The sequence below is a fragment of the Ambystoma mexicanum genome, chromosome 2p (assembly GCF_040938575.1).
Source record: "Ambystoma mexicanum isolate Mex_15411 chromosome 2p, UKY_AmexF1_1, whole genome shotgun sequence".
Lineage (NCBI taxonomy): Eukaryota > Metazoa > Chordata > Amphibia > Caudata > Ambystomatidae > Ambystoma > Ambystoma mexicanum.
In genome coordinates, this window is record NC_090923.1 from 1,185,325,588 (window position 1) to 1,185,349,999 (window position 24,412).

Sequence of the window (24,412 nt, forward strand, 5' to 3'; positions counted from 1 at the left end):
TCGACGACCCGTGACTCCTGCCTTAAAGGCAGGACACTCAAGAAGGGCCGTTGATTCCCCGATGAGGAACGCTATCTGGGCACCACTACCTATATATCCAAACTCAGCCCTGATTACGACAACTTCATTATTGATGGGAACAACATAAAAGTAGCTCATGAAGTAAAAACCTTAGGATTTTACCTAGACGCCACCATGAACTTTACCAAACAAGTTAACTCTCTAGCTTCTGCCACAGCATATACATGCAAACTTATCAGAGCGAGCAAACAATTCCTCTCCACAGATAGTTGCATTACACTTGCCAGAGCCTTGATACTATCCAAATTAGACTATTGTAATGGACTTTACATTGGAGCTAATAAACAGACCATCCACAAAATTCAAGTGCTCCAGAACAATGCTTTGAGAGCAGCACTCAAGATTAATAGAAACAAGCATATATCCTCTACAAGAAGAGAATACAAATGGCTCACCACCGTAGACAAAATTCATCTCAAAATCGCTTCCCTCACCCACAAATGTATCAACAACAAAGCTCCACCTTGCCTCCAAGTCCCGCGTTTCAAACTTGCCACTATAGGAGGAAATAGCTTCCCGGTCAAGGCTGCGTAGTTATGGAACTCCCTCCCCCATGACGTCAGAGAACCTCAGCCTTTCGCAAAATTTAGACAAACCTCACTAGGTGGCTGAGAGCCAACGACAGCTAACTAGTCCACTTGTCACATTGTACATTACTGTATATAACTATATATTACGTGAACAGGAGCATGCTCCTTGCTCCCCTGTCCTTGATCTCTCCCTGTTCATATCTGCTTGCTGTAATATTGCTGATGTCTATGTCTACACTTCCTGCCTTTTCCTGTACTTGCAATTAGCCGAGCATATCTGTAACCAAGCTCAGCGCATCTCTGTACCTTCATCTGATTTCTATGTACCTGTAACTAAGTTGAGCATATCCTTGTCTGTTTGCGCCCTGATACTCCAGGGCATGGCGCGCTATACAAATAATAAACTAAACTAAACTAAACTAAGCTACAACGCCAGGTACTTTGGGGTTGCTTGTATCTTTATTCTACAGGTTGCACAGGTGGCGGGATCTCCACTCAGAGCTGTGTTTAATGGTAGTGACCATTATTTCTGCCAAATGTTCTTATCAACTTCTTTTCTCTTTTCTCTACTGTTGGTTTCCTTTACGACTTGATTTGTGAGCCATTTAACCGTACTGTTGATGCACTTTAAAGATCTAATAGTAATTGTGGTACCACGTAGAACTGTACAAATTTGCCATTATAGATAACCAAGTACATAGTGCATTATCGTGATATTGTATATAACCTTGAATATTAATTATATAAATACTGTGTTTTAACCGATACAGTGTGCGGACATTCCTTTGTGGGGGCTTGGGGACTACACTGTACTTAAGAACCAGCCCACATCACCTTCCTGAGATGCTAGGCCTTGATCACTCGACCACGTACCAATATTGAGAATTTTGGCAGGGGTCCTCTGTGCCTCTCCTCTACCGAATAGAGAGCGGAAGTACAGACCCCCCCCTCTGGTCCCTCACAGAGCACGAACCAACCGTCATCGGCGATGGCCTCTGTCTCATCCACCATTTTCATGTGTAGATCTGTCAACATAGATATGGCCTCCGTCAAGGTCCCGTTCTCTCCATAATGAGATGGTGTAAATGTGCAACACGATGGCCTGATCTTGGTGCAATCACCTGCTTCCATTGCTGTAATCATTCAAGGACACATCTATTCTGGAGGGTCATCAGCCTTATGACCCTCAACTCTTCTTTTATGGTGTTAAACCCTTTTATAGTGGCATTGATTTTTTTGTAGCAGCTCCCACCTGTTGATCTGTAGCCATTTGGCTTTCACCGCTATTTTGATTCCAGGCATGAGCATAGATGTGAACATCAATGCAGTTCTGCTGAACAATTTGTGCTCGCCGGGAATGTTTTCATGAGCACTTTTTGAAATTCTTTGATCTTCAGGTCACTTTGTGGAATCACCAATGCTGGAACATGGATATACACCAAAGAACACACTCCACCCCAATTCCTGGGCAATTTCATATATGCTCTAGATCCGCAGGCCCAATAACGGTCCATTAAGACAGCTGTCCCTCTCCTCATTCCTGCAACGTCAATTGTGTTCTTGCACCCTTTATTATGTCCGATGTAATTCTTTACTTTGCTTTGGAAGCAGATTGTCTCATTAATCAGTGGGACTATACACACTTGTCATCACTTCGAGGGTACATTCGATAAGGTTGTCTCAATGGGTATCTCCTTCCAAATACTCGCTGCAGTATTGGTACGATAGCTGGTGTCAGGCAAGGCACGGTCTCATGTCTCAAATACAGCGGAGGCGAGGGGCAGGATCTCCTGCAGATGCATACATCTGCTCCTCTACACTGGCATTAAAAAGATTCCCATGAATCGAGAAAGTCAAAAGCCTGCTGGGGGATGTATCTTATACATTGGCAAAGACCAAATCCCAAGGAAGAGAGAAAGTTGAGAGCCTTACGTGAGCTTTATCTTACACACTGGCAGAGACCAGATCCCAAGGAATAAAGAAAGTTGGGATTCTGCTATGGGCTGTATTGTACACACGGGCATAGGTCAGATTCCACGAAAGAGAGAACGTTGAAAGCCTACTGGGATCTGTCTCTTAGACACTTGCACAGACCAGATTGCAAGGAAGAGAGAGAGTCGAGAGCCTGCTTTGGGCTGTATATTACACACTGGCAGAGACCAGATCCCAAGGAAGAGAATATGTTGAAAGCCTACTGAGGGCTGTATCTTACACATTGGAGAAGAGCAGGTCCCAAGGAAGAGTGAGACCAGATCCCAAGGAACAATCAAAGTTCAAAGTCTGCTGAGAGATGTATTTTACACACTGGAAAAGACGGGATCTTAAAGCAGAGACAAAATCAAAAGCTTGCTCGGGTTGGGCCTTAGACACTAGCAAAGACCAGATCCCAAAAGAAGATAGAAAATCTAAAGCCTAATGAGGGATGTATCTTACACACCGGTAAAGACCAGCTCCCAAGTAAGAGAGAAAGTTGAAAGGTCGCTGATGGCTGTATGTTAGAGACTGTCAGTAAAAATATTGCCAGGAAGAGAGAAAGTCAAAAGCCTGCTGGGGGTATATGCTGGGGGATGTATCTTAGACATTGGCAAATACCAAATCCCAAATAAGAGGGAAGGTCAAAAGCCTGCCGAGAGCTGTATTTTAGACACTGGCAGAGACCAGATTGCACGGAAGAGAGAGAGTTGAGAGGCTGCTCTGGGTTGTATCTTACACCCTTGTAGAGACCAGATCCCAAGGAATAAAAAAAAGTTGAGAGTCTGCTAAGGGCTGTATATTAAACACTGGCAAAGACCAGGTCCCTAAACAGAGAGAAACTCAAAATCCTGCTGCGGCTGTGTCTTAGACGCTGTCAGAAACCAGATCCCAAGGAAGAGAGTATGTTGAAAATCTGCTGGGGCTGTATCTTAGACACTGTCAGAGACCAGATCGCAAAGAATAAAGAAAGTTGAGAGTCCGCTGAGGGCTGTATCTGACAGACTCACAAAGACCAGATCCCAAAGCAGTGAGAAAATCAAAATCCTGTTGGGGCTGTGTCTTAGACACTCTCAGAGACCACATTCCATAAAAGAGGAACTATTTAATTCTTGCTGAGAGCTGTATCTTGGACCCTAGCAGAGACTGAATCCCACAGAAGATAGAAAGTATGCAGCCTGATAGGGGCTATATCTTACACAATGGCAACGACCAGATCCCAAGTAAGAGAGAAAGTTGAAATGTTGCTGATGGCTGTATCTTAGAGACTGGCAGTAAAAAGGTACCAAGGAAGAGAGAAAGTTGAAAGCCTGCTGTGCGCTGTGTGATGAATCCAGTGGAGTCATAACTAATTCCCCGGCGATGACCTCCTCTCATGTGGCCTGGGGACAGCAGCCGCTACCCGATCCCGACCCTGGGGGTGGTTATATGAAGCACGATAACATGGGACAAAACGACTGCTGGTGGGAGGTGGTGACTTCATCTGAAGTGATGCAGTATTCTCCCCTTTCACCTGAAGGAAAGCCTATAATACCCACATTTCTAACGGCATACTGTCAATTTAGTCAAAATCCCATTGCTGCCTCAAACACTCACTACACACATATAACATCTCCTGTGTCTAATATTTCTCTATATAAAACGGTTGAACATCATTTTAGTTATCCAATGACATCTATGGACTTCTGCTCCCATAAAGCCTCAAGTACTGAGTCTAAGAAGAGGAGGGAGTAGTTGTTGCAGACTAAGCAAAGCCTGAAACCTAATGTACAGACTAGTTGTTTGGCTGAACCTCAAGTGCGCGGTGCATTTAAAAATAGCATCCGCACTCAACAGAAGAGTAGTACGGGAGAGACCCGTGCAGGAGAAAGTGACAGAGAGAAGATGGGCGGCTTGTGAATGTAACTCACACATACCAGCCTGGTGTGAAGGTTGGAGAGGCACGGAAGGCACACCTGAAGGATCATGGAAGCACTGGGAGCCGCAGCAGAGCTCCTGGAGGTACAGTATTGCCAGGAAGCAGCATTCTCCGGTCCAAGCCACAGAGGTAAGCCAGCGAGTGAATGCGGAGATGCAGGAAACGCTGTAGAGACGTCCGCATTGTGTAAGGAGCTGACCCAGAGAGGAAGCTTCACAGCAGAGGCACGCCATAAGTGGGAGATGCAGCAACCTACTAGTGAGCCTGCCCAGCATCATTGGGGACCCCGGGGCGTACTGGCACGCTTGCAATCAACTGAATGAATTATGTGAGATTGCTATTGTGGACAATGCTCCAGGGCGGTTTAAATACAGACAAAAAACAATGTTAAAGCCATGCCCAATAAGAAGATTGTTTGAATCCTGACAAGATAAAGTGCAGCAACAAAACCTGAACAAATATCTATGCATGAGATGTCAGTTTGGGGAAAAGCTGGAGCAAGTGTACCCTAAGCAACCATATTGAACATAACGAAGTTGATGTGGGTCTGGCATAGTGAAAATGACAGTGAAACCAAAAAGAAGTCCTTGTAAGAGGAATACACCAGGCAGATGACATTTGGGGAAAGATACCTGGCAGAGGAATATACCAGGGGATCTGTAAAAACCTGAAGAAGGATTCCTGGCAGAGGAGTATACCAGGCAATCCAACAAAGCTGTAAAGAAAAGTCTAAAATTGTGGGAGGACAATTTGACCATGTTACAAGTTACCTGGCAGGGAAGTGCACCAGGGAATCTGAGAAGCACATGAAAGAAGTCCTGGCAGGCTTATACACCAGGCATTTGGAGTTGCATAAAGACGTTTAACATTGTGACAAGATACCTGGCAGGGGAGTATACCAGGAAATCTGAAGAGCTCACAAGAAAATCCCTGGTGAAGGAGTACACCAGGCAATCTGTTAAAGTCCAAGAGAAGTTAAAGAAAGCTTATTGTGGAATGTATCATATGCACCAGAACTGTGTGAATTATTGGATAAAGAGACACTTCTGTGATACCAAGAAACTATTGTTCAAAAGAAACGCATTTGCCATCCTACTTAAACATCCAGGGGAAGGAAACCACCCTCTGGATCCAAGGGGTTCTCCTTGGAAAATGCATTTTGTTGGATTTATCTTTATATTTTATAAACATGTTTTACTAAACATAAGTCAGAGACATGTCTTTACACCCTTAGATGTTTGTTTCTAGTGTGAGGCTCAGATTAGAATGTTTTGGACACAAGGGCGGTTTTTAGGTTTCTAACGACTCGACACAGACTGGTCTTTAGTTTTAGGCAGGGAAACTCTTTTTTTAGGATAGGGTTAGGAAGGTGTGTGTCCAACCAATTTCTGTTTAATAAAAATGCCTGAAAATTAGAACACTTCCATTTTGTGTCCGCCTCTCATTTCTGACCCCTCACAGCAGTATCTTAGACACTGGTATAGACCACATCCCAAAGAAGAGAGACATTTGAAAGCCTGCTGGGAGCAGTATCTTAGACACTGGTATAGACCAGATCCCAAAGAAGAGAGAGGGTTAAGAGCCTGTTGTGGGCTGTATCGTTCACACTGGCAGAGACCAGATGCCAAGGAATAAAGAAAGTTCATTGTCTGCTGAAGGCTGTATCTTACACACTGGCAAAGACCAGACCCCAAAGCAGAGAGTACATTAGAAGTCAGATGGGGCTGTGTATTAGACACTGTCAGAGACCAGATCCCAAAGAAGAGAGAATGTTGAAAGTCTGCTGGGGGGGATTGAGGGGGGGTTGTATCGTAGGCACTAGCAGGAACCAGCTGCCAAAAAAGAGAGAAGGTGAAAAACCTGCTGGGGGCTGTATCTTAGACACTAGCATAGACCAGATGCCAAAGAAGAAAGTTAGTTGAAAGCCTCCTGGGGACTGTATTTTAAACTATGGCATAACCGATTCCCAGGAAGGGAGACATTTGAACGCCTGCCGGGGGCTAAGTCTCAGATTTCGGAGACTAGCAATATAGAAAGAGCAACTTGAAGAGACATTGGACCAAGCGAGTGAACCATGGCTGCTGGGTGAAAATATCACACAGTGAAAAAAAAACTAAGTAATGGGAAAGAAGTACTTGGCGGTGGGTGGCCCAAAAGTTCTCATCATCAGCCAATGAGGGGAACGCACGACTAGAAGGTGATCATATCTATGCCTAGATCTGTACGTAATAGGGGAGGTAAATACTTGCTGGTTGGAATGTATCATTATTGGCCCGGGGCGGGTGACCTGCAGCTATAGGGGGAGAATATCTAAGTCCAACATACCCTGAAGAAATCAAGAAGCAAGCTGGGTACTATACCCTGGACTGGATATTAGATCAGAGAATCTTAAAAAGACCAATGATTTCTTAGCTAGAGTCTAGTACCATTTTGAATAGATCCAGCATGACCCCTCTAGAATAATTATCCATCTTATGTCTTACTTGCCAACCTGGGCCTTATGGGTGTTAGTCTAACCCCATCCTGTTACTTGGAACTTAAGGGGCTGAACGATACATGTCTGGCTTCTGTGTTCTGTTGATTCTTCTCCATAGGCCACGCGCCCTGATATTGAGTCCTGCTGCTAGTGCCCCCACCCCCTTGTTTCCTTTAACAGTTGTCTATATTCTTTATCAATCTGGGCTCATTTTAATGAATTTTAGTTACATTTGGATGCATGTGCTTAAATACAGACCTTTCCCGTTGTTTAAGAAATTTCCATACTGTCTTTATATTTTTCATTGGATTCTGGGACTTGTCGTTTTGCTTTTCCCGTTATAAGTGTCAAACTAGAAATTATATCGTGCCTCCTATTGCTATGAATATATGTATATTGGCCTACGCCAAGCTGCTCACAAGCTGCTTATAAACTACATGTGAATAAACTCGCGTTGCAAGGTCCTGACCTTAGAAACCATGTAAACTGTCATTTTGGGTCAAGCCGCCATTGTAGGTTTTCTTGCTCTATAAAGTCACCATGTGAGCTAAAATGGTAGCCTATGTTATTCAGAACAGAACTCGATTGTCATGACCTCTGTACAGCTAATGTATAACTTGCCTGCAGGCCACTTGTTAGGGTCATGAGCTGAGACCTTGTCCTTCTGCTGACCTGTGTGCAATGGATTACCTGTATCACCGAAACTGATCTATAATTGAATGAGAACACCTGCTTAACTATATTGTATAAATTAAGTCCTGCATTGTAATGTTAGGCCTAGAGCATACATTATTACCATTTCTTCTTGTTAATGTATAAACCTAAGATGAACTAGATTTGACCTGGCAAGGGACCTTAGAGCAGTAACTTATTTATGGAATGGTTAACCTGCAGAAAGGCTGGACAACAGGCTGGAGAAATGTATAAAAGCCTGACTGTTTCAATGAATATTTGCACTCACTGAGCACACCGAACCACGCCTGTAACGCTTACCTGACTCTGCGGGGACACCACTCTTAGAATGTAACTTTCTTCTCTGAGTGCGTTGTTCTAACCTTTAGTTTTATTCCTCAAAACCTTAAGCTCCAATAGACTAGAAATCTATGAGGAAACACAAGAACATAAATAAATGTAACCTTCCCAAAGGTAACTTGCACTAACTAATCTCCCAATCTATCTTCCTTTTCAATCTCTTCCTACTCTTACCTTTGATTAGTATATTGTGGGCTATCCATCCTGCTTCTGCGCAAGGGCGCTTGTCCTGAAGATGGAAGGGGTGGCTATTAGGATGGTACTGCAGAAGGGTGATTGGAGGGAAGGCAAAAGGGCACGGGAAGGAACCAAAATAGCCACAGTATAATACCACCTATCACACTGGAGTGACTCCCAAACCCTTGGACTGGATAGAAACAGGACCCTGAGGTAAATGAGCGCTAATGACAATAAAACCTGAGGAGCACTGTAACAGGGTTTTCAAATATGGAATGCCACAGAATATCCTAAAAGACGTTGTCCAAAATATAAACAACGACTAAATGAACGGAGAGAATTATTTTACTATTGCGAGTTCAATGAAGAGGCACAAGTTAAGGTACTTCACAGAGAAAACATAGCAACAGGAAAAACCTGAGGCAAGCGTTTGCGTGTCACTAGTGACAGCCTCCTCACACAAGCTTCGAGTGCCGGAGCCCCGACACTCGACACCTGACTGGAACTGTTCAAGCGCAATGCGCACTATCCACCACAATAAACATACCAGAAAAGATACTGGTGGAAGGCGCGAGCACAGCTGAGCGTTGCCGCTAACTTACTTCAATCAGAAAAATTAGCCCCCAAACGTGTAACGAACACCAAAGCCAAGGAGCGTAAGGGGCAAAGGAAGAATGCTAGGAATATCGGAAGCAGGGAACAGGAACTATGAAAGAACGGGGTTCTGAGGAGAATCTTGACAGGATCCGCGGTAAGCGTCCTCTGAAACAAACAGACGCGAAGCGCGGAACGCTAAGGGGGAGGGGCTTAAATACTGAAGGCGTGACAACAACTAGACTGCACAGCCCCCATACCAGGAATTTCACCGGGGGCCATGTTTGCAGGATAAGGAAGTGTCAAAACTACATAGCCAAGGTTCTACCTTCCCAGAGCCCAGCATCTATATGCAGTTCGCCAAGACATTTTAGTAGGTTTTGTGAGGGGAAACCCGGTGGTCATGACAACGCCGGAGTTCGCTGTGTTGTACTGAGGGTCGATAGCTATCTGAATTTTGTTCTGTTCTTTTGTAACTGGATTCAGTATAAAATAAAGTACTTTGTATGTTCCTTTGTAACCTGTGTTTGGTGTGTTTCCTTTTTGGTTACCCTGCCTCATATTATTTCCTTGTTTTCACAGTTGGCACCCGGAATAGGGACCCTCATGATTGATGCTGGATTATTGAAGGTTGACGCACGCTATCAGACCGGGATCGGACGGTGTGACATAACGGGCCGACTGAACGAGAGGCGACACCTCAACAGCGCTGCACGATCCGTTCCCTGGACGATAGCCGTGTGGTCTGAGACGGCATCTTGACAAGGGTCAATTTTTTGAGGCGGGCAGATTTGCCGAAATCACCATACACAAGGTAAAATTCGTTAGGTAAGTCCTTTGTAAACCGATCGGTCCTCCTTAGGTTTGGTCAGGTGAGTCGTTACCCGACTCTTAATTCAACCCTGACAATTTGAATTTGGCGCATTGTATCTGCAGACACAATTATTGACCAGGTAACACAGAGTATTTGAGAAATGCCTGGGAAATTGTCTAGCTGCTTTAGGGCATTATTCCTCAGCGATAGACAATCTTTGGAATTTAGCCGTCCGGCACCACAGGAGGGGTCGCCGGCATGTACTATGTACTGTAAGCATGGCATTGGAAGTGTAGTATTTAATAAAATTTGGCACAGACAAACCAGACATGCCTGCGAACTTCAGTGGCCAGTCAATGGTAGTTTTGAGATCCCTCGTAATGAATATTTAGAGTCAGTCTTGTTAAAAAAGAAGGCCAGACCTGCAGCATTTGATGTTTTGCAAAATTGGAAAAGAGAAGCGTTGCAGCAGCTTAAAAGTAGGGAAAAACATGTGCGCCGTCATAAAACAAATTCTGAAAAGGCGTTGTTATATGATCAGGACAAACAGTCTGAGTCGGTTAGGAATATGGACAGGGCTTTCTCACTCGGTATTCAGAAAATCTATCCTTCTAAAGATCTTCATGTTTCTGATGAGTTTATCGACAAATTGTAAAATGAACGAAGGCCTGGTGCCTCTGCACCACCTCCGTATGTTCCTCTTCCTCCTGCTGTACCTCTTCCTGCTGTTATTCCTGCTCTTCCTGCTCAAGACTTAGGCACAGAGTCTGGGAAAAGATTGTTTGTGGACAAATTTGTACGTGGATTGCTGCCTGACATCCAGTCACAAATTATGTCTTCTGAGAGCGCTTGACAGGCGAAATCCCAATCAGAAGTATTGCACATGGCTCAGTACTACGAGAACCGTGTCAATAATGAAAAAGATAGAGTCGAGAAGAGAAAAGGTGATTTGAAGACTAAAGTATTGTTACAGCAAATTGTTAGAGGCCCCAGAGGGGGTAGTTCGCAGATTAGAGGTCAGTATGTTCCACAAGGGAATGTGCCCTTGGGTCCTGTGAATATTAACCAGTGTGCCTATTGTCGCCAGGAGGGTCATTGGCGTGCACAATGCCCCGTCCTTCGACAGAGGTCGAATAACACATTTGGAAATATGGGTAGACGATCCAGAGGTCGCCCGGGTGTAGGGGTCCCTGGTAGAGGCCAGTTTTCGCAGGATCCCCAACAACCTTTTTCACAGGATAATCAGACTTCGAGTGTGGATACTAGAAACATATTTGATCATCCTTCTGCTGCATATCTATCTGAAGAGCTTCCTTTTGATGATATTTTGTTTCGTTAGGATTGCCCGAAGCAGGGTTTGGAACCTACACCTATTCCCGTTAATCAGAAAGGTCCCTACGTTGAAATGGTAGTGGGAAATAGGAAACATCAATTTTTGGTAGACACTGGAGCACAGAAGTGCTCCATTGATCATTCTCGGGTTCCAAACATTCCACTGTCAGGGCAAACCAATGTTTCTGTAGAGTTTTCTGGCACACCCGTTGTTTGTCCGGTTTCTTCACCGGTACCTATTTCTTTGGGTCCCTTTACGGACCACTGTCCATTTCTCTTGACTTTGAATTGTGGAGAGAATTTGCTGGGGTTGAATCTGTTGAAGGAATTAAATGCGGTAATTCATTGTTCTTCTGATGGAGTGCGTTTGACGATTTCACCACAGCAATGTTCTGTTTCGCAATTCTTGACTAGACCTTTGCCGCCAGAATTCAGTAATGTACCAGAGTGTTTGTGGGCAGTTTATGACAATGATGTCGGTGTTTTGCAGATTTAGCCTGTTAAAATAGTTTTGAAACATGGAATTAAGCTGCCCCGTATTCCACAGTATAAGATCTCAGTTGAAGGCGAGCGAGCTTTGAAGAGCATTGTTTCCGATTTTGTGCATCGTGGGGTGATTGAGGAGATTGCAGGAAGTTTGTGCAATAGTCCGATTTTACCCGTGTACAAAAAAGGTGATAATGCAATTCCATTTCGTTTTATAATTGATTTGCGTGCCATTAATAAAGTCGTCGCTCCGCAATTTCCAATTGTGCCTGATGTGACAACAATATTAACCATGATTCGAAGCTACGGCTACTCACTTCAGTGTTGTGGACCTAAAGAATGCTTTCTTCAGTATTCCTATACATGAGGATAGTAGATACTTGTTCGCGTTCACCTTAGGGGGACGCTCGTTCACATTTACTTGTGCACCTCAAGGTTATACTGAGAGTCCTAGTATTTATAGTAGGGCTTTGAAAGAGCAGCTTGATACCCTTGGATTGCCCCCTACTTGTACGTTGCTTCAATATGTTGATGATTTGCTTTTAGCCGCTGACTCTGAGAGCTCTTGTAAAGAGGGCACTGTGTTGTTGCTCATCCATCTAGCTAAGCATGGTCACAAAGCTTCGCTCAAAAAGTTTCAATATTGTTGCCAGGAGGTCGCCTATTTAGGCTATCTCCTATCAAAGGAGGGAAGAAGATTGACACCTGAAAGAATAAAACACATTTCTGGCATGTCTGTCCCAAATACACAAAAGGAAGTTAGAGCCTTGATAGGTATGGCTTCTTACTGTAGGTTATGGATCCCAAACTTCTCACTAGTGATAAAACCGATGTTAGCCTTGACGAAGAAGGGTATTTCTTCGCCATTGCCATGGAATACGGAGCATCAACATTCATTTGAGTTGCTCAAGACTGCATTATGTTCGGCGCCAGTTTTGGGCACCCCGAACTATGAGAAGGCCTTTGTGTTGTTTGTGCATGAATGTGATGGATGTGCTTTGCTGTATTAACGCAGGAACATGGAGGGAAGAATAGGCCATGCGGTTACTACTCTTCCGCCCTTGATCCTGTTGCATGCGCTTTGCCAAGATGTTTGCGCGCTGTCGCTGCTGCGTCTGTAAAACAGAGTGAGGGAATGGTCCTAGGCCATGATTTAACCCTGATGGTGCCTCACTCTGTAGATATCCTATTGAACAAAACCCAAATGCAACACCTCACTTCCGCACGACTGACAAGATATGAATGAATCTTGTTTGCTCCCCACATTCAAATTAGGAGGTGCTGCATTCTTAATCCGGCTGAACTCCTACCTTTCCCGCAAAATACTGTTTGCGGTGACGAAGAGTCACATGACTGCCTGTATACTACTGAACAAGATACAAAAGGCAGAGTTGATTTGAGGGACACTCCTTTGGATAACCCACAAGGGGAGCTGTTTTGTGATGGCTCCTGCTTCAAACTACTGGATGGTACATCCACAGCTGCTTATGCAGTCACTACATTGAGTACGGTTGTGGAGATCAAGAGAATTACGCATAACTCTGCGCAGGCCGCAGAGATTATAGCATTGACTCGAGCTTGTGAGCTTTCCGAAGGGCTAACAGTAAACATATATACTGATAGCCAGTATGCCTTTGGGGTGGCTCACAACTTTGGGAGACTTTGGTCAGAGAGAGGGTTTTTAACTTCGCATGGCAACAAGATCCAACATGGCTCCCTGATAGTACAATTGCTTTCAGCGCTTGCGCTCCCTAGTCAGTTAGCAATCATTAAGTGCGCAGCACATCGCAAGATTATAGATGATCTAGGGAAAGGGAATTCTTTCGCTGATCAAATAGCTAGACAAACTGCCTCTGATCTCTTCACGGAGATGTATGTTTCAAGGGAGACTGTAGATGACTATGCAATGGATGAGGGTGTTGGGTCTGTACGGGATATCCAAGCCGATGCCACATTGAAAGAATCCAAGAGGTGGGCTGAGGGCTTGGGGAAACTCGATGATGATGGGTGTTGGGTGGACATGGTTGAAGGGAAATGGTTGCTTCCTAATGCCTATATAGTAATGATGGTTACCATGGCACACGGTCCCACACATGTGTGCGCTCAACAGATCACGAGAATGTTAGAGAAAGTCTGGGTAAATGATAAGATTTCAAAAATTGCCCAGCATTATGTCCAAAATTGCATGATTTGCCTACAACACAATGTGGGAAAGGGGACAGCAACTCCAAGAGGTAGCTTTGGGCCTCCTTCTGTCCCGTTTGAAGTGATTCACTTTGACTTTATTGAAATGGAGCGATGTAACAATCTAAAATATGTCCTTGTGGTCATTTGCGCCTTTAGTAAGTGGGTCGAGGCTTTCCCTGTTAAAGACGCTACAGCCATGACCACTGCAAAGACCATGTTAAAGGAATTCTTCCCACGGTTCGGTTTGCCGAGAGTTATCTGGTCGGATAATGGTCCGCATTTTATCGCTGCTGTAATTCTACAGATATGTACGGCATTGCAAATTGACAAAAGATTCCATTCGGCCAGACATGCTCAGAGTGCCGGATTAGTGGAAAGACACAATGGTATCATAAAAAACAAGCTCGCTAAGACGTGTGCCGGCACCAAACTAAAATGGCCGGACGCCTTACCGATCGTGTTACTTTCAATGCGGACAACCCCTCAAACTAAGACTTGGCTCTCTCCCTTTGAGGTGGTAATGGGGAGACCTGCTAATATTTGGGGTTTGCCTAAAAGCTGCGCATTGCGCGATGTAGAAAATGTACTTCTCTCCGACTATTGTAACCGATTGACTAAAAACCTGTTTTCAATTTATCACCAGGTGCGAGAGGCATTGCAGGTGAGGTACGAGGGCCCAGGTCACAGTCTACGACCAGGGGATTGGATCCTCGTTAAATCCTTCGATAGAGCGTCTTGCCTCGCACCACGTTGGAGGGGCCCCTACCAGGTGCTCCTGGTCACTCAGACTGCGGTGCGGGTAGGAGGACATCGCCACTGGATCCACGGCAGCCACACCAAACGGATCCCACACCCAGTGCCATACGATACAGGAGACGCAGAACCCCTTTCCGACATTGAAACCTACGTACCCGAAACGGCAGACGGTGGAGAGAGAGTATCGGAGGCCGTTCCGGAAGTTGTAAGGCCTGACAAAACGGCCATCTTGCCTCCTTGCTCTCCCACTGCATCGTTTGTGGATCATCCATTTTCTGATCCAACTTCTGTTCACTCGCCACCTCCTGTGGGAAGTGACGACATCCTGTCTGCTGATTCTTTTGCACCGGAAACTGTGAAGTATAATCTCCGCCGAAGGAGATAGGTTTGCAATACGGCTCTTGCTGTACAATTGAAAGAATTTGAGGGCTTGCCTTTTTTTGGCCCAATTGCATAAAGGGTTCTGCTGGCTAAGGGTTGTGGGAAAAGACATTAAGAAGACGCGAGACCGGAGTCGCCAGCAAACGAACAATTGGTGTTTCTCGATTGAAGACGACAATGCCCGCATCCGCTACCGTTCGTACTGAACTTTTGGACAAAAATGTGACTAGGAGAGACAATGAGCAGATATGTATGGGGGCCCCGAAAACGTTTTGTTGTCTACTGGTGATAATCACAGGACTTTTAGTAACTGTTGGTTGTGGGTTTTGGTATTTGGAGAGAATGTACCCTTTGAATGATTTCCTACCTGTTGAAAATATAACTGTTGTTCCCACTCCTTCTGTGCAACTACATACCTTGTCACCTAGAGATCTTTTGCATAGACGGAATTATCAAAATAACACTCTACTTCTAATTATGAATGCTACCCATGCAATCTTTAACAGAACCAATTGTTGGATCTGCTCGCATTTACTGCAACATGGGGATAAGGGGCTAGGTTGGTATATTCACCCTTTACCTTTGACAACTGCTTGTTATGCTTCACTTAGAGCACTGTTCTTTGGCCGATGGAACGATAGCATCTCGGGGAACTTTGATGGCACTAATTTGAATAGTTTTGAGAAACGTGTTCTGACTCCCATGAGATGCTCGTTTTTCGCAAATAGGTGTAAGCTCAATATTGCTTCTATTAGGCCTTCTGATAGACTGTCTCGTCCTTTCCAATCTTTGATTTCCTTTAAAATGGCTCCGATAGGCAATAAGGATGCCGTGCCTCCTTCTTATACTGTTAACCATAGCCCCGATTCAGTTTCTTTCTGCATACAGAGGAATGGCACCCGGTCAATGGGAGATTTTAAAGGTTGTGCCAACGTTGCAAATTTGACTGGGGAAGACAGACCTTTGTATGTAGGCGAACCTATCTATTTTGTTTGCGGTAATGTAGCATTTCCATGGTTGCCCAGGGATTGGCAGGGAACTTGTTATCTAGGAATCCTGTTACCTGGGGTGTTTATAGCAAGTACTGTAGAGGTTACGAAGGCTCGTCCACGGCGGGACGAGAATGGCGACACTCCAGCACAGGTTTTAGGAGATGTAGCGAAATCATTCCTTCCATTCTTTGGGCAGATAGCGAATTCGAGGATATCAGGAAACTAGCGAGAGTACTGGAGAGAACCATCAACCGGACCAAAGATATACTCTATAATATGACTTTAGAGCAGAAAGCGATCAGATTGGTAGCGCTTCAGAATGGCATTAGATGTCATTCTGGCTGAACGTGGTGGAGTATGTAAACTAGTGGGGTCCGCTTGCTGTGTTTTCGTACCGGATTCCTCCCCAACTATTTTTAAGGCAATACAGAATCTGCACATTCTTAGTTCAGAAGTGCATGTTCCCGAGGGAAATTGGAATCTTAGCGCTTGGTTCTGGGACTTCTTGGGGTTGGAAAGTGCTTTCAGTCTTGCTGATTATTTTGGGAATTCTGCTATTTTTTTGTTGTTGTATCCAATGTCTACCAAGTATATGTTCAATGCTAGGGGGATGTTGCGCTCAGGCGATAGGACATAAAGTGTATGCCCCGGATAAAACCTCTAAGGAGTATGTACTGAAAGAGATCTTAGTAAAAGATCTAATGGCGATAGATATTTCTGACAGCTATTCAGGGTGTATGGACGATGACACATGGAGTTATTTGCAGGGAGATCAGAAGTAGTTTAGCACTTGGCATAGGCCAAAAGGAGGGTTTGTCAAACTAGAAATTATATTGTGCCTCCTATTACTATGAATATATGTATATTGGCCTACGCCAAGCTGCTAACAAGCTGCTTATAAACTGCATGTGAATAAACTCGCATTGCAAGGTCCTGACCTTAGAAACCATGTAAACTGTCATTTTGGGTCAAGCCGCCATTTTAGGTTTTCTTGCTCTATAAAGTCACCATGTGAGCTAAAATGGTAGCCTATGTTATTCAGAACAGAACTCGATTGTCATGACCTCTGTACAGCTAATGTATAACTTGCCTGCAGGCCACTTGTTAGGGTCATGAGATGAGACCTTGTCCTTCTGCTGACCTGTGTGCAATGGATTACCTGTATCACCGAAACTGATCTATAATTGAATGAGAACACCTGCTTAACTATATTGTATAAATTAAGTCCTGCATTGTAATGTTAGGCCTAGAGCATACATTAATACCATTTCTTCTTGTTAATGTATAAACCTAAGATGAACTAGATTTGACCTGGCAAGGGACCCTAGAGCAGTAACTTATTTATGAAATGGTTAACCTGCAGAAAGGCTGGACAACAGGCTGGAGAAATGTATAAAAGCCTGACTGTTTCAATGAATATTTGCACTCACTGAGCACACCGAACCACGCCGGAGTTCGCTGTGTTGTACTGAGGGTCGATAGCTATCTGAATTTTGTTCTGTTCTTTTGTAACTGGATTCAGTATAAAATAAAGTACTTTGTATGTTCCTTTGTAACTTGTGTTTGGTGTGTTTCCTTTTTGGTTACCCTGCCTCATATTATTTCCTTGTTTTCACATAAGTACTAGACTACAAGAGCCAGAAAGCAAAGAAGAAAACATGGCTGGATGTTAATTTCCTGAATTCAAGGGCCATAATGTCATTGTATGTGGTAACCGGCAGACGGCTTTGATTCTGGGTGTAGGCTGGTGGCCCCCATGCATCATTTTGAAATGGGCTCATGCTCCCATTCAGGTGTCCTTAAGTTGAGAAGCCAGCAAAGAGGCCATCCACCTATGTTTCGTCCTCCTATGTTTTTCTTTTTTTTGGCAGCTTTGTGTATTGAGCAACATTAGTCTGTATGGTACAAGTCACGAATTATGTGTGGCTAGCTCATGGATTAAGAGCTCACCCCTGACATGTGACCAGTTTGTACTTTGCAAGTTTGACTCATGCATGAGCCAGCCCAGCCCTTACTCCTTCTGAGGGGGATAAACTGAGTACCAATAAATTGGGTAGTAATAATAATATCTATTATTACAGCACTGAGGGGTGGCAGGAATCCAGCAGCATGAGTTGTATATCGATATTTTATTTTCAAATGACGTCAGGTTCTGAGGGCCTCATTACGACCTTCGCGGAACGGGTTAACGGGCTCTGCTAATGGAGGCGGACCCGTTAAACCTGTTCCCTGAAATTACGAGGTCCCCCGCGGGACCCGGTAAGGACGCCTGGTAAAACCAGGTGTCATTACCGGGTCCCGTGAGGGGAAGAGAGAGTTGTTAGCTCCCTCTCCCATTCCCATTGAGCCCTATGGGGGCTCAGATGGGAATGGGGAAGGTCTGGGCCCGGGTTCCCAGAGGGAGGAATTACCGGGCCCTCCGAACTCGGAATGGCCCGATAATTCCCCATTCTGGGAACCCGGTAAAGGAGCCCGATTTGGCATGGCTGCCACCAAACTCGTAATGAGACCCTGAGTGTCTATTTGGGTAGCTTGGCCTGGTTATGCACCTACTGCCGAGATCTGTGGGTAGCCCGGAGATCCCAGGTTTGAATGCCAGCAGTTGCACTCATCATCCCGTTTCTCTGAGATTAACACGGAACTTGTCATTGAGTTGGGAAATAATAACCAGTTTCCATGACCAAGGAGACTAACTTGAAACCTAACTCTACAATTCTACATGCTGTTCTCCGCAGGGTACGTAGATACTTTTGAACGAATGTCCATTAAATACTTCTGCACTTTCTTAAACTCTGTTACAATTTGACAATCAATAAACATAAGGCTGTAGACGCCCTTAGATCAGACACATCAATTGTCAACCCTCCCCCTCCTCACTGTTCTCTTACTATAGCACTCGCACATTCCAAATGCTTCAAGACCTTTAAAGAAAATGTTTTGTTGTTTGATCTCCCCTTCCCATCCCCACCCCTTGTCTTGATGCGCCTTGAAACACAATTCTGCTGTATAGTGCGCATAAAAAATAACCAATACATAAAAATAAATTTTTTGTATTGTTTATTATTTGTATTGCGCACCAGACCCAAAGGTAACAGGGCGCAGAGCATTTTCATTGTCGCAGGGCTCGTGCCATGTGACAATGAAAATAGCCCCAAGGTGGCGAAATTTCACTAAAACTCCACCCTCCACACAATCGAACACATTCCCCAAATATTCTAGGAATGAAGGTAATAATATATCATTTTAACCCTCCTAAAATATTTGGAGAAATAGTTCTGGCGACTTTTTCAGAGCGACATTATCACATGGAACCAAAAAAAGTGCATAGGCACCGTAAACAGAAGCCTGGCCTCTGAGTGATGCCACTCGTGCATTTCCATGGCATGGGTGTCAAGGTGCAGGCGAGGTGCAAGGTACCTGAGACTGAAGGCATTCAAGGCGGGGCCTGCAGAGAGCGGCGTTGGGAATATATAGGGCCTCATTACACGGATGGCGGTAAGGATTTACCGGTACTGGTAAAATACTGGTACCGGTAAATCCTTACCGCCTTACTACGAGGTCCCTTTGCGGGCTGTGGGATTTAACGCCTGCTTTTTGCAGGCGTTAAAAACCAACCCGCAAAGGGACCCAGGGAGCTAATTACGGCACCGCAATTTGCAGTACCGTAATTAGCCCCTTCCCCATTCCCATTATGCCCTATGGGGCAAAAATGGGAATGGGGAAGGGCAATGGTGGAAGGGGAAATTACCGCCCGCCAACCTTGGAATGGGGCGGTAATTCCCCTTTCCGCCAAGGCGGTGCCGGTATTTTACCGGCATGAACCATGGCGCTAATAGCGCCATGGTTCACCGCCTACCGTGTAATGAGGCCCATGGTCTTGTATATTAGCACACCTTTTAACAGGCACCTCTAGCCCACGTACACATATACTTATAAAAGGACGTGCTTGCTCGCGTTCTAACGAGTATTCTCGTGTACATATACACGCACTCACCCATGCACTATATGCAATCACCCATCCCCCCACATACGCGCCCTACTGTTACCATTGTTTTAGTTCTGTATATAGTAAAACCACTCCGCACACAAACGACGGCAGCGGCGTACTTCAGAATATAAAAAAGATATGCGTTTCAGAAAAGGATGGCTGACGCCGACAGGGAAAGGCAGCAGGACTGGAACGGCGGGATGCTGCGTGCGCACCTCAAGCCCAACACATAAATACACTGCTGCACTCTGAAATAAACGTGCACTCAGACACATGCCCCCGTGAAACCGTGACGCGTACGCAGTGCCAGGGGTAAAGGTCGGAATCCCCTCAGCCGAAAATAGCGGCCATGTGAGCGCGTGCGTGCGCCCCCCCCCCCCCCCCCCTCCCCGCAGCAAGTGGCTCCGCTGCAGCGGCATCGGCAGCAGCAGTGGAGGCGGCGCTCTGACCTCATCGCTGACTTTAAACGCGGAGCCTCGCACAGAAGGGGCTTTATTCAGCTCAGGCAGCGGGCGGCGGGAGAGCTCCGGGCACTGCGCATCTGTCCCCTCGGGAGGCGAGCACCCCTGCCTGGCAGCACTAGCAGACCGCGCCGCCCCAGCTCCATCCAGCAGCAGCTGCACCGCCGCCGGGAGCCGGTCCCCAGCACCCCAGCTCGGACTGGAGCGCCGAGCTGCGCCCCTCTCCCCCCCTGCCCACCGTTAATCGATGAGATTCTTCAGGCTTACATTCAAGTGCTTCGTGGACGGCTTCTGAGCTCTTTCCTTAGTAATAATCTCATTATTACGGACTAATCTCTGTGGATACCCGCCGGGGCCCACCTCGCTGCCCTCCCCCAACCCCCCTCCCCCAATCCCCCACCACCCTCTCACACCTCGAAATACTTTTTTGATTTTTTATTCCGTTCTACTGAAAAGTGTTAATTTTTGTATTCCGCTCCGTTACCTTTGTCCATTTTACTGCCCTGCTGAAACCGCCCCAAAACCAGACGGACTGGAACGGAGCCCCGCTCCGCAGAACCAAAGAGACAGCACATCCTCCCGCAGAACAGAGGGCTCGGATAAGCCGCGCACAGGAGCCACTCTCGGCTATGGATACGGGCCGCGGGTCACTCAGCAACGGGACCTGCCGAGTCTCTCTGGAAGAGAAGAGGGGGCAGCTCATCCCCAACGGCGGCGGCCATGAGGCCGACGGGCTCGCCAACGGCTCTGCCAAGGTCCCCTACCCCCCCGCCGTGCCCGAGAGGGCCACCTGGACCCGCCAGATGGACTTCACCATGTCCTGCGTGGGCTTCGCCGTGGGCCTGGGCAACGTCTGGCGCTTCCCCTACCTGTGCTACAAGAACGGCGGAGGTAGGTCGCCGCGCCCCGGGCGCCAGTGGCGTGTCCAGGGTCTTCTTGGGACTGGGGTGGCCCGAGGAGAGGGGAGGGGGGCACTGACTTATGCAGGGGTGGCACCAAGTACGCGCGCACGCGACACATAATGGTCGTAGCTTGGGATAATGGGGTGCCCACCAGATACCAGGGGTAGCATGTGCCGCCCCGGCCCACTCTCTGGACCCGCCACCGCGCCACTGTTTGCATTAAGATGTACCCATATAAGGGCTGTGTTGTCAGCGCCTCTTCACTGCGTTCCTCTTTTTTGAGCCAGTTTCCTCCGCACGCGCCGACCTTGCTCACGGAGCGGGGAGCTCTCGCTCTCTCTCTCTCTCTCTCTCTCTCTGCAGCCAATGAGCGGAGACCCAGCTTTCTGCATGAAATATGGCGATGACCTCATTCCTGTCAATTACGGTCTTCAGCCAATCAAAGTCCGATGTGTGTGTGTGTGTAGATATAAATATTTAGATTACGCCTAGTCTAATAATGCCACCTGGTGGCGCTTACAGAGCTCATGCCACGAGAGACCAACGATGCCCGGCCGGGGTAGCCCTTGGCGTTACTCCAGACCCATCCTTCCCCTACCCAGATAGATATTGGTACGACTGTCCCAGCCCAGCTCCCTTGCACACGCATGCATGTTCGGTCCCAGTTATTTAAATGCACGCTAACTCATAGCAAGCACGGCTGCAAGGCGCCCCCCCCTTCACTTTAGTGATATTTGCACCATTCTCACCTATGCAGGACATGTCCATCATCGGTGGCGCGAGATTCTCTTCTTGTTGCCCAGTCGGAGCATAGTATAGCCCAGTGATGGTGAAGGCTGGGCATGTCAATGGGCACACCTTTTGTAGGTTCAAAGACGCCACCCTGCTGTGCCTGTCTCACAGGTCACGCGCGCGGGTCTGTGAGACGGGTGGATATAGGCAGTGGGGGGCAGCAGAAGACCTCTGAGCTGATTTCACCCCCAATGCTTTATCTATGACTCTGGGGCAGGAAGCAAGTGATCCATGCACAAACCCCGAGTCGCTGCTCAGGAAACTGGGGGTAAATCGCCGTCTCTAGCACACCCACCCCGGGACGGGTTCGGTTTCAACCCGAAAGCCTCACCAATGTGTTTGCCAGTGCCACAGGAGAATGACGGGCGGAGGGGCGGGAGCCAAACGCGTCGCCTACCCCTTCCACGCAGCTCTTTCCAGCAGCATTAATACCCCCGCAGAGCGGTGTCGCGGGGACTTGGAGCTGCGACCTGCTGCCAGTTGTGTCCACATGTCTACGGCAGGTGCATGAACCTGCTGATATATCTGCCTGACCGGTTAGCTATCCTACTGGTGCGAGATTGCTCTCGTGCGCAGAAGCAGGAAGTATTGATTTTTTAAGAGCTATACTGGGGGGAGGGGTGTTTTATGAAAGGAAAAGGGCGGGCCTGAACAATATCCTTTCCTGCTTCTATTCACTCCTCGCCTCATACACCCGGGACTGTCGTTCCCATTGTTAAGAGCCCTGTACCTCACTTAAAATCCCACGAGCAAGGTGAAATTCGGGAGGATAGCTCCAGGGCAATGTGCTCGCCTTGGAAGCAAGACGACACGAGCACCACAGGTTCGATCCCAGGGTCCGCGTTTAGAAACGCGTTATAAATAACCTATCCTATCATATCATAAACGAGCGTGCGTATTCTTTCTCGGATTAAATGAGGGCTATCTGGGAACGTTTCCCTGATTTCTCAGCTGCTGTAAAGTTTTGAACAGGAAATGTTCGTGTTTTAGGGGAGTATTTGTGTCTCTTGAAAGACCGCAGATGGTGATGTACTTTACCCAGTTCATAAAATCGAGGCCCGCTTCATATTTAGTGTTGTCTATTAGGGGGCACTTTATACGCCTAAACTATTGCATTGGAGTGCAGCCAGGGGAAATGGCATATGAGGATGGACACAAAGCTTGTAGGTGTTTGGCTATGCACCCACCCATTCACTGACTACCCATGGCCATGCTAATCCCTGTGGCTATTCCCACAAACTTCTTGTCCTTCCCCACCCCTGTCACATCCTCATGGGATCTCTTTGAGCTAGCTTTATCAAGCATTACCATCAAACGTTGTGCTTGACGTACCTGTCAGTAGTGTCCTGAGAGTTAATGTTAAGTTATCGTGTCGCCTGCTGCCATAGTCCATGGCGTCTAAGTGCTTTTGCCTGTCAGCGAGGAAAAGGAAGAAGTATGATAGAACAGTGGGACTCAACTGTGTTCTATGGGTCACAGCGCCATGATTTAATTGGAGCTGTAAACGCGCTACCATTCCATCATACATTCAATTCTACACCCCATTATCAATGTTAAAAAGACGATACAGACATCCATCACCTGCATTATCAAACTATAATCAGTAAACTGTTCTTCCATAACACGAAAAAACTGTCCAGGTGCCATTTATATACTTCATACTGAGTAGGCTGCATTAGTTATAATCCTGGGGTGCGCCCCCACAAGGGCTGACCAAAATTGGTCTTCTGCTACATACTCTATATCGGTTCCTAGTGTAGCACGAACATTAGTGTGAGCTCCAAGCACCGAGTGAAAAGGTGCCTGGTGTATTCCAATGATTTATTACATCTCCTGCATAACCTTCACTCCACTGGAGTCGCCTTCCAGGCCGTGGTCATCACCAGCGATGGCATCGATTTAACTGTAGGAGCATTACAAAGCGCCTCACACCCAGTTCAATAGGGAATTTTATATATTCTGCAGGTTTTAAATAAGAGAATGTGCTACTGGTGTAATGAACATTTCTCAGCAAGATCTTCAACCACTTGATTTCTAAGCAATATGCATGTCCTTCATTGAAGTCCTGTTAAAAGCAAGCATTGGCAATGCCAACAGTTTTGGTGTTTGTGTATAAATATTAGGCATTTGGAATTTGCCAGGCACTGCTATTAAATGCCTAGGTACTCGTGCCATTGTACAGCTGCTACCATCAGTGGCCACTTAATACCACTACGACACTTTCTGGCAAATGTCTTTCCCATGCCTACTCAAAACCCCCAAACTGTTGGCATTGCCAATGCTTGTTTTTCTTTTGCTCTGTTTGGGCTCTGAGATAGTTACTGTGCTGCCCTCGGATCCTGGACGATGTGTACAGTGCGTTACATGACTGGGTAGACGTTTGCCTGGTGGTGCAGCTCAGTTTCTCCTCTCCACTTGACATGATGATAGACACTGGGGTGCTCGTTTGGATCTGCATGGGAGGTGCCCTCGAATGTGTCCCTCTTACGTGGATCCTCCCTGTTATTTCAACATGACTCACATTCTGTGGGGCGGGGGTGGA

General features: G+C 46.4%; 1 protein-coding gene and 1 long non-coding RNA gene across 3 annotated transcripts in view; one reads left to right on the forward strand and one right to left on the reverse strand.

The window, feature by feature from the left end:
• Positions 1 to 22,415, reverse strand: part of LOC138567304 (uncharacterized) — a 46,074-nt gene extending 23,659 nt beyond the window's left edge. Inside the window, exon 1 of one of the 2 annotated variants that reach the window (XR_011302160.1) lies at positions 21,828 to 22,415. This is a non-coding gene — a long non-coding RNA (uncharacterized lncRNA). Of the gene's footprint in view, positions 1 to 21,308; positions 21,546 to 21,827 lie in introns of those variants that run through there. The other variant, XR_011302161.1, reaches the window with a different exon arrangement.
• Positions 20,154 to 24,412, forward strand: part of SLC6A8 (solute carrier family 6 member 8) — a 238,100-nt gene continuing 233,841 nt past the window's right edge. Inside the window, exon 1 of the mRNA XM_069645372.1 lies at positions 20,154 to 21,067. Coding sequence (XP_069501473.1) covers positions 20,806 to 21,067 — 262 coding nt within the window. The 5' untranslated portion in view covers positions 20,154 to 20,805. The remainder of the gene's footprint in view (positions 21,068 to 24,412) is intronic.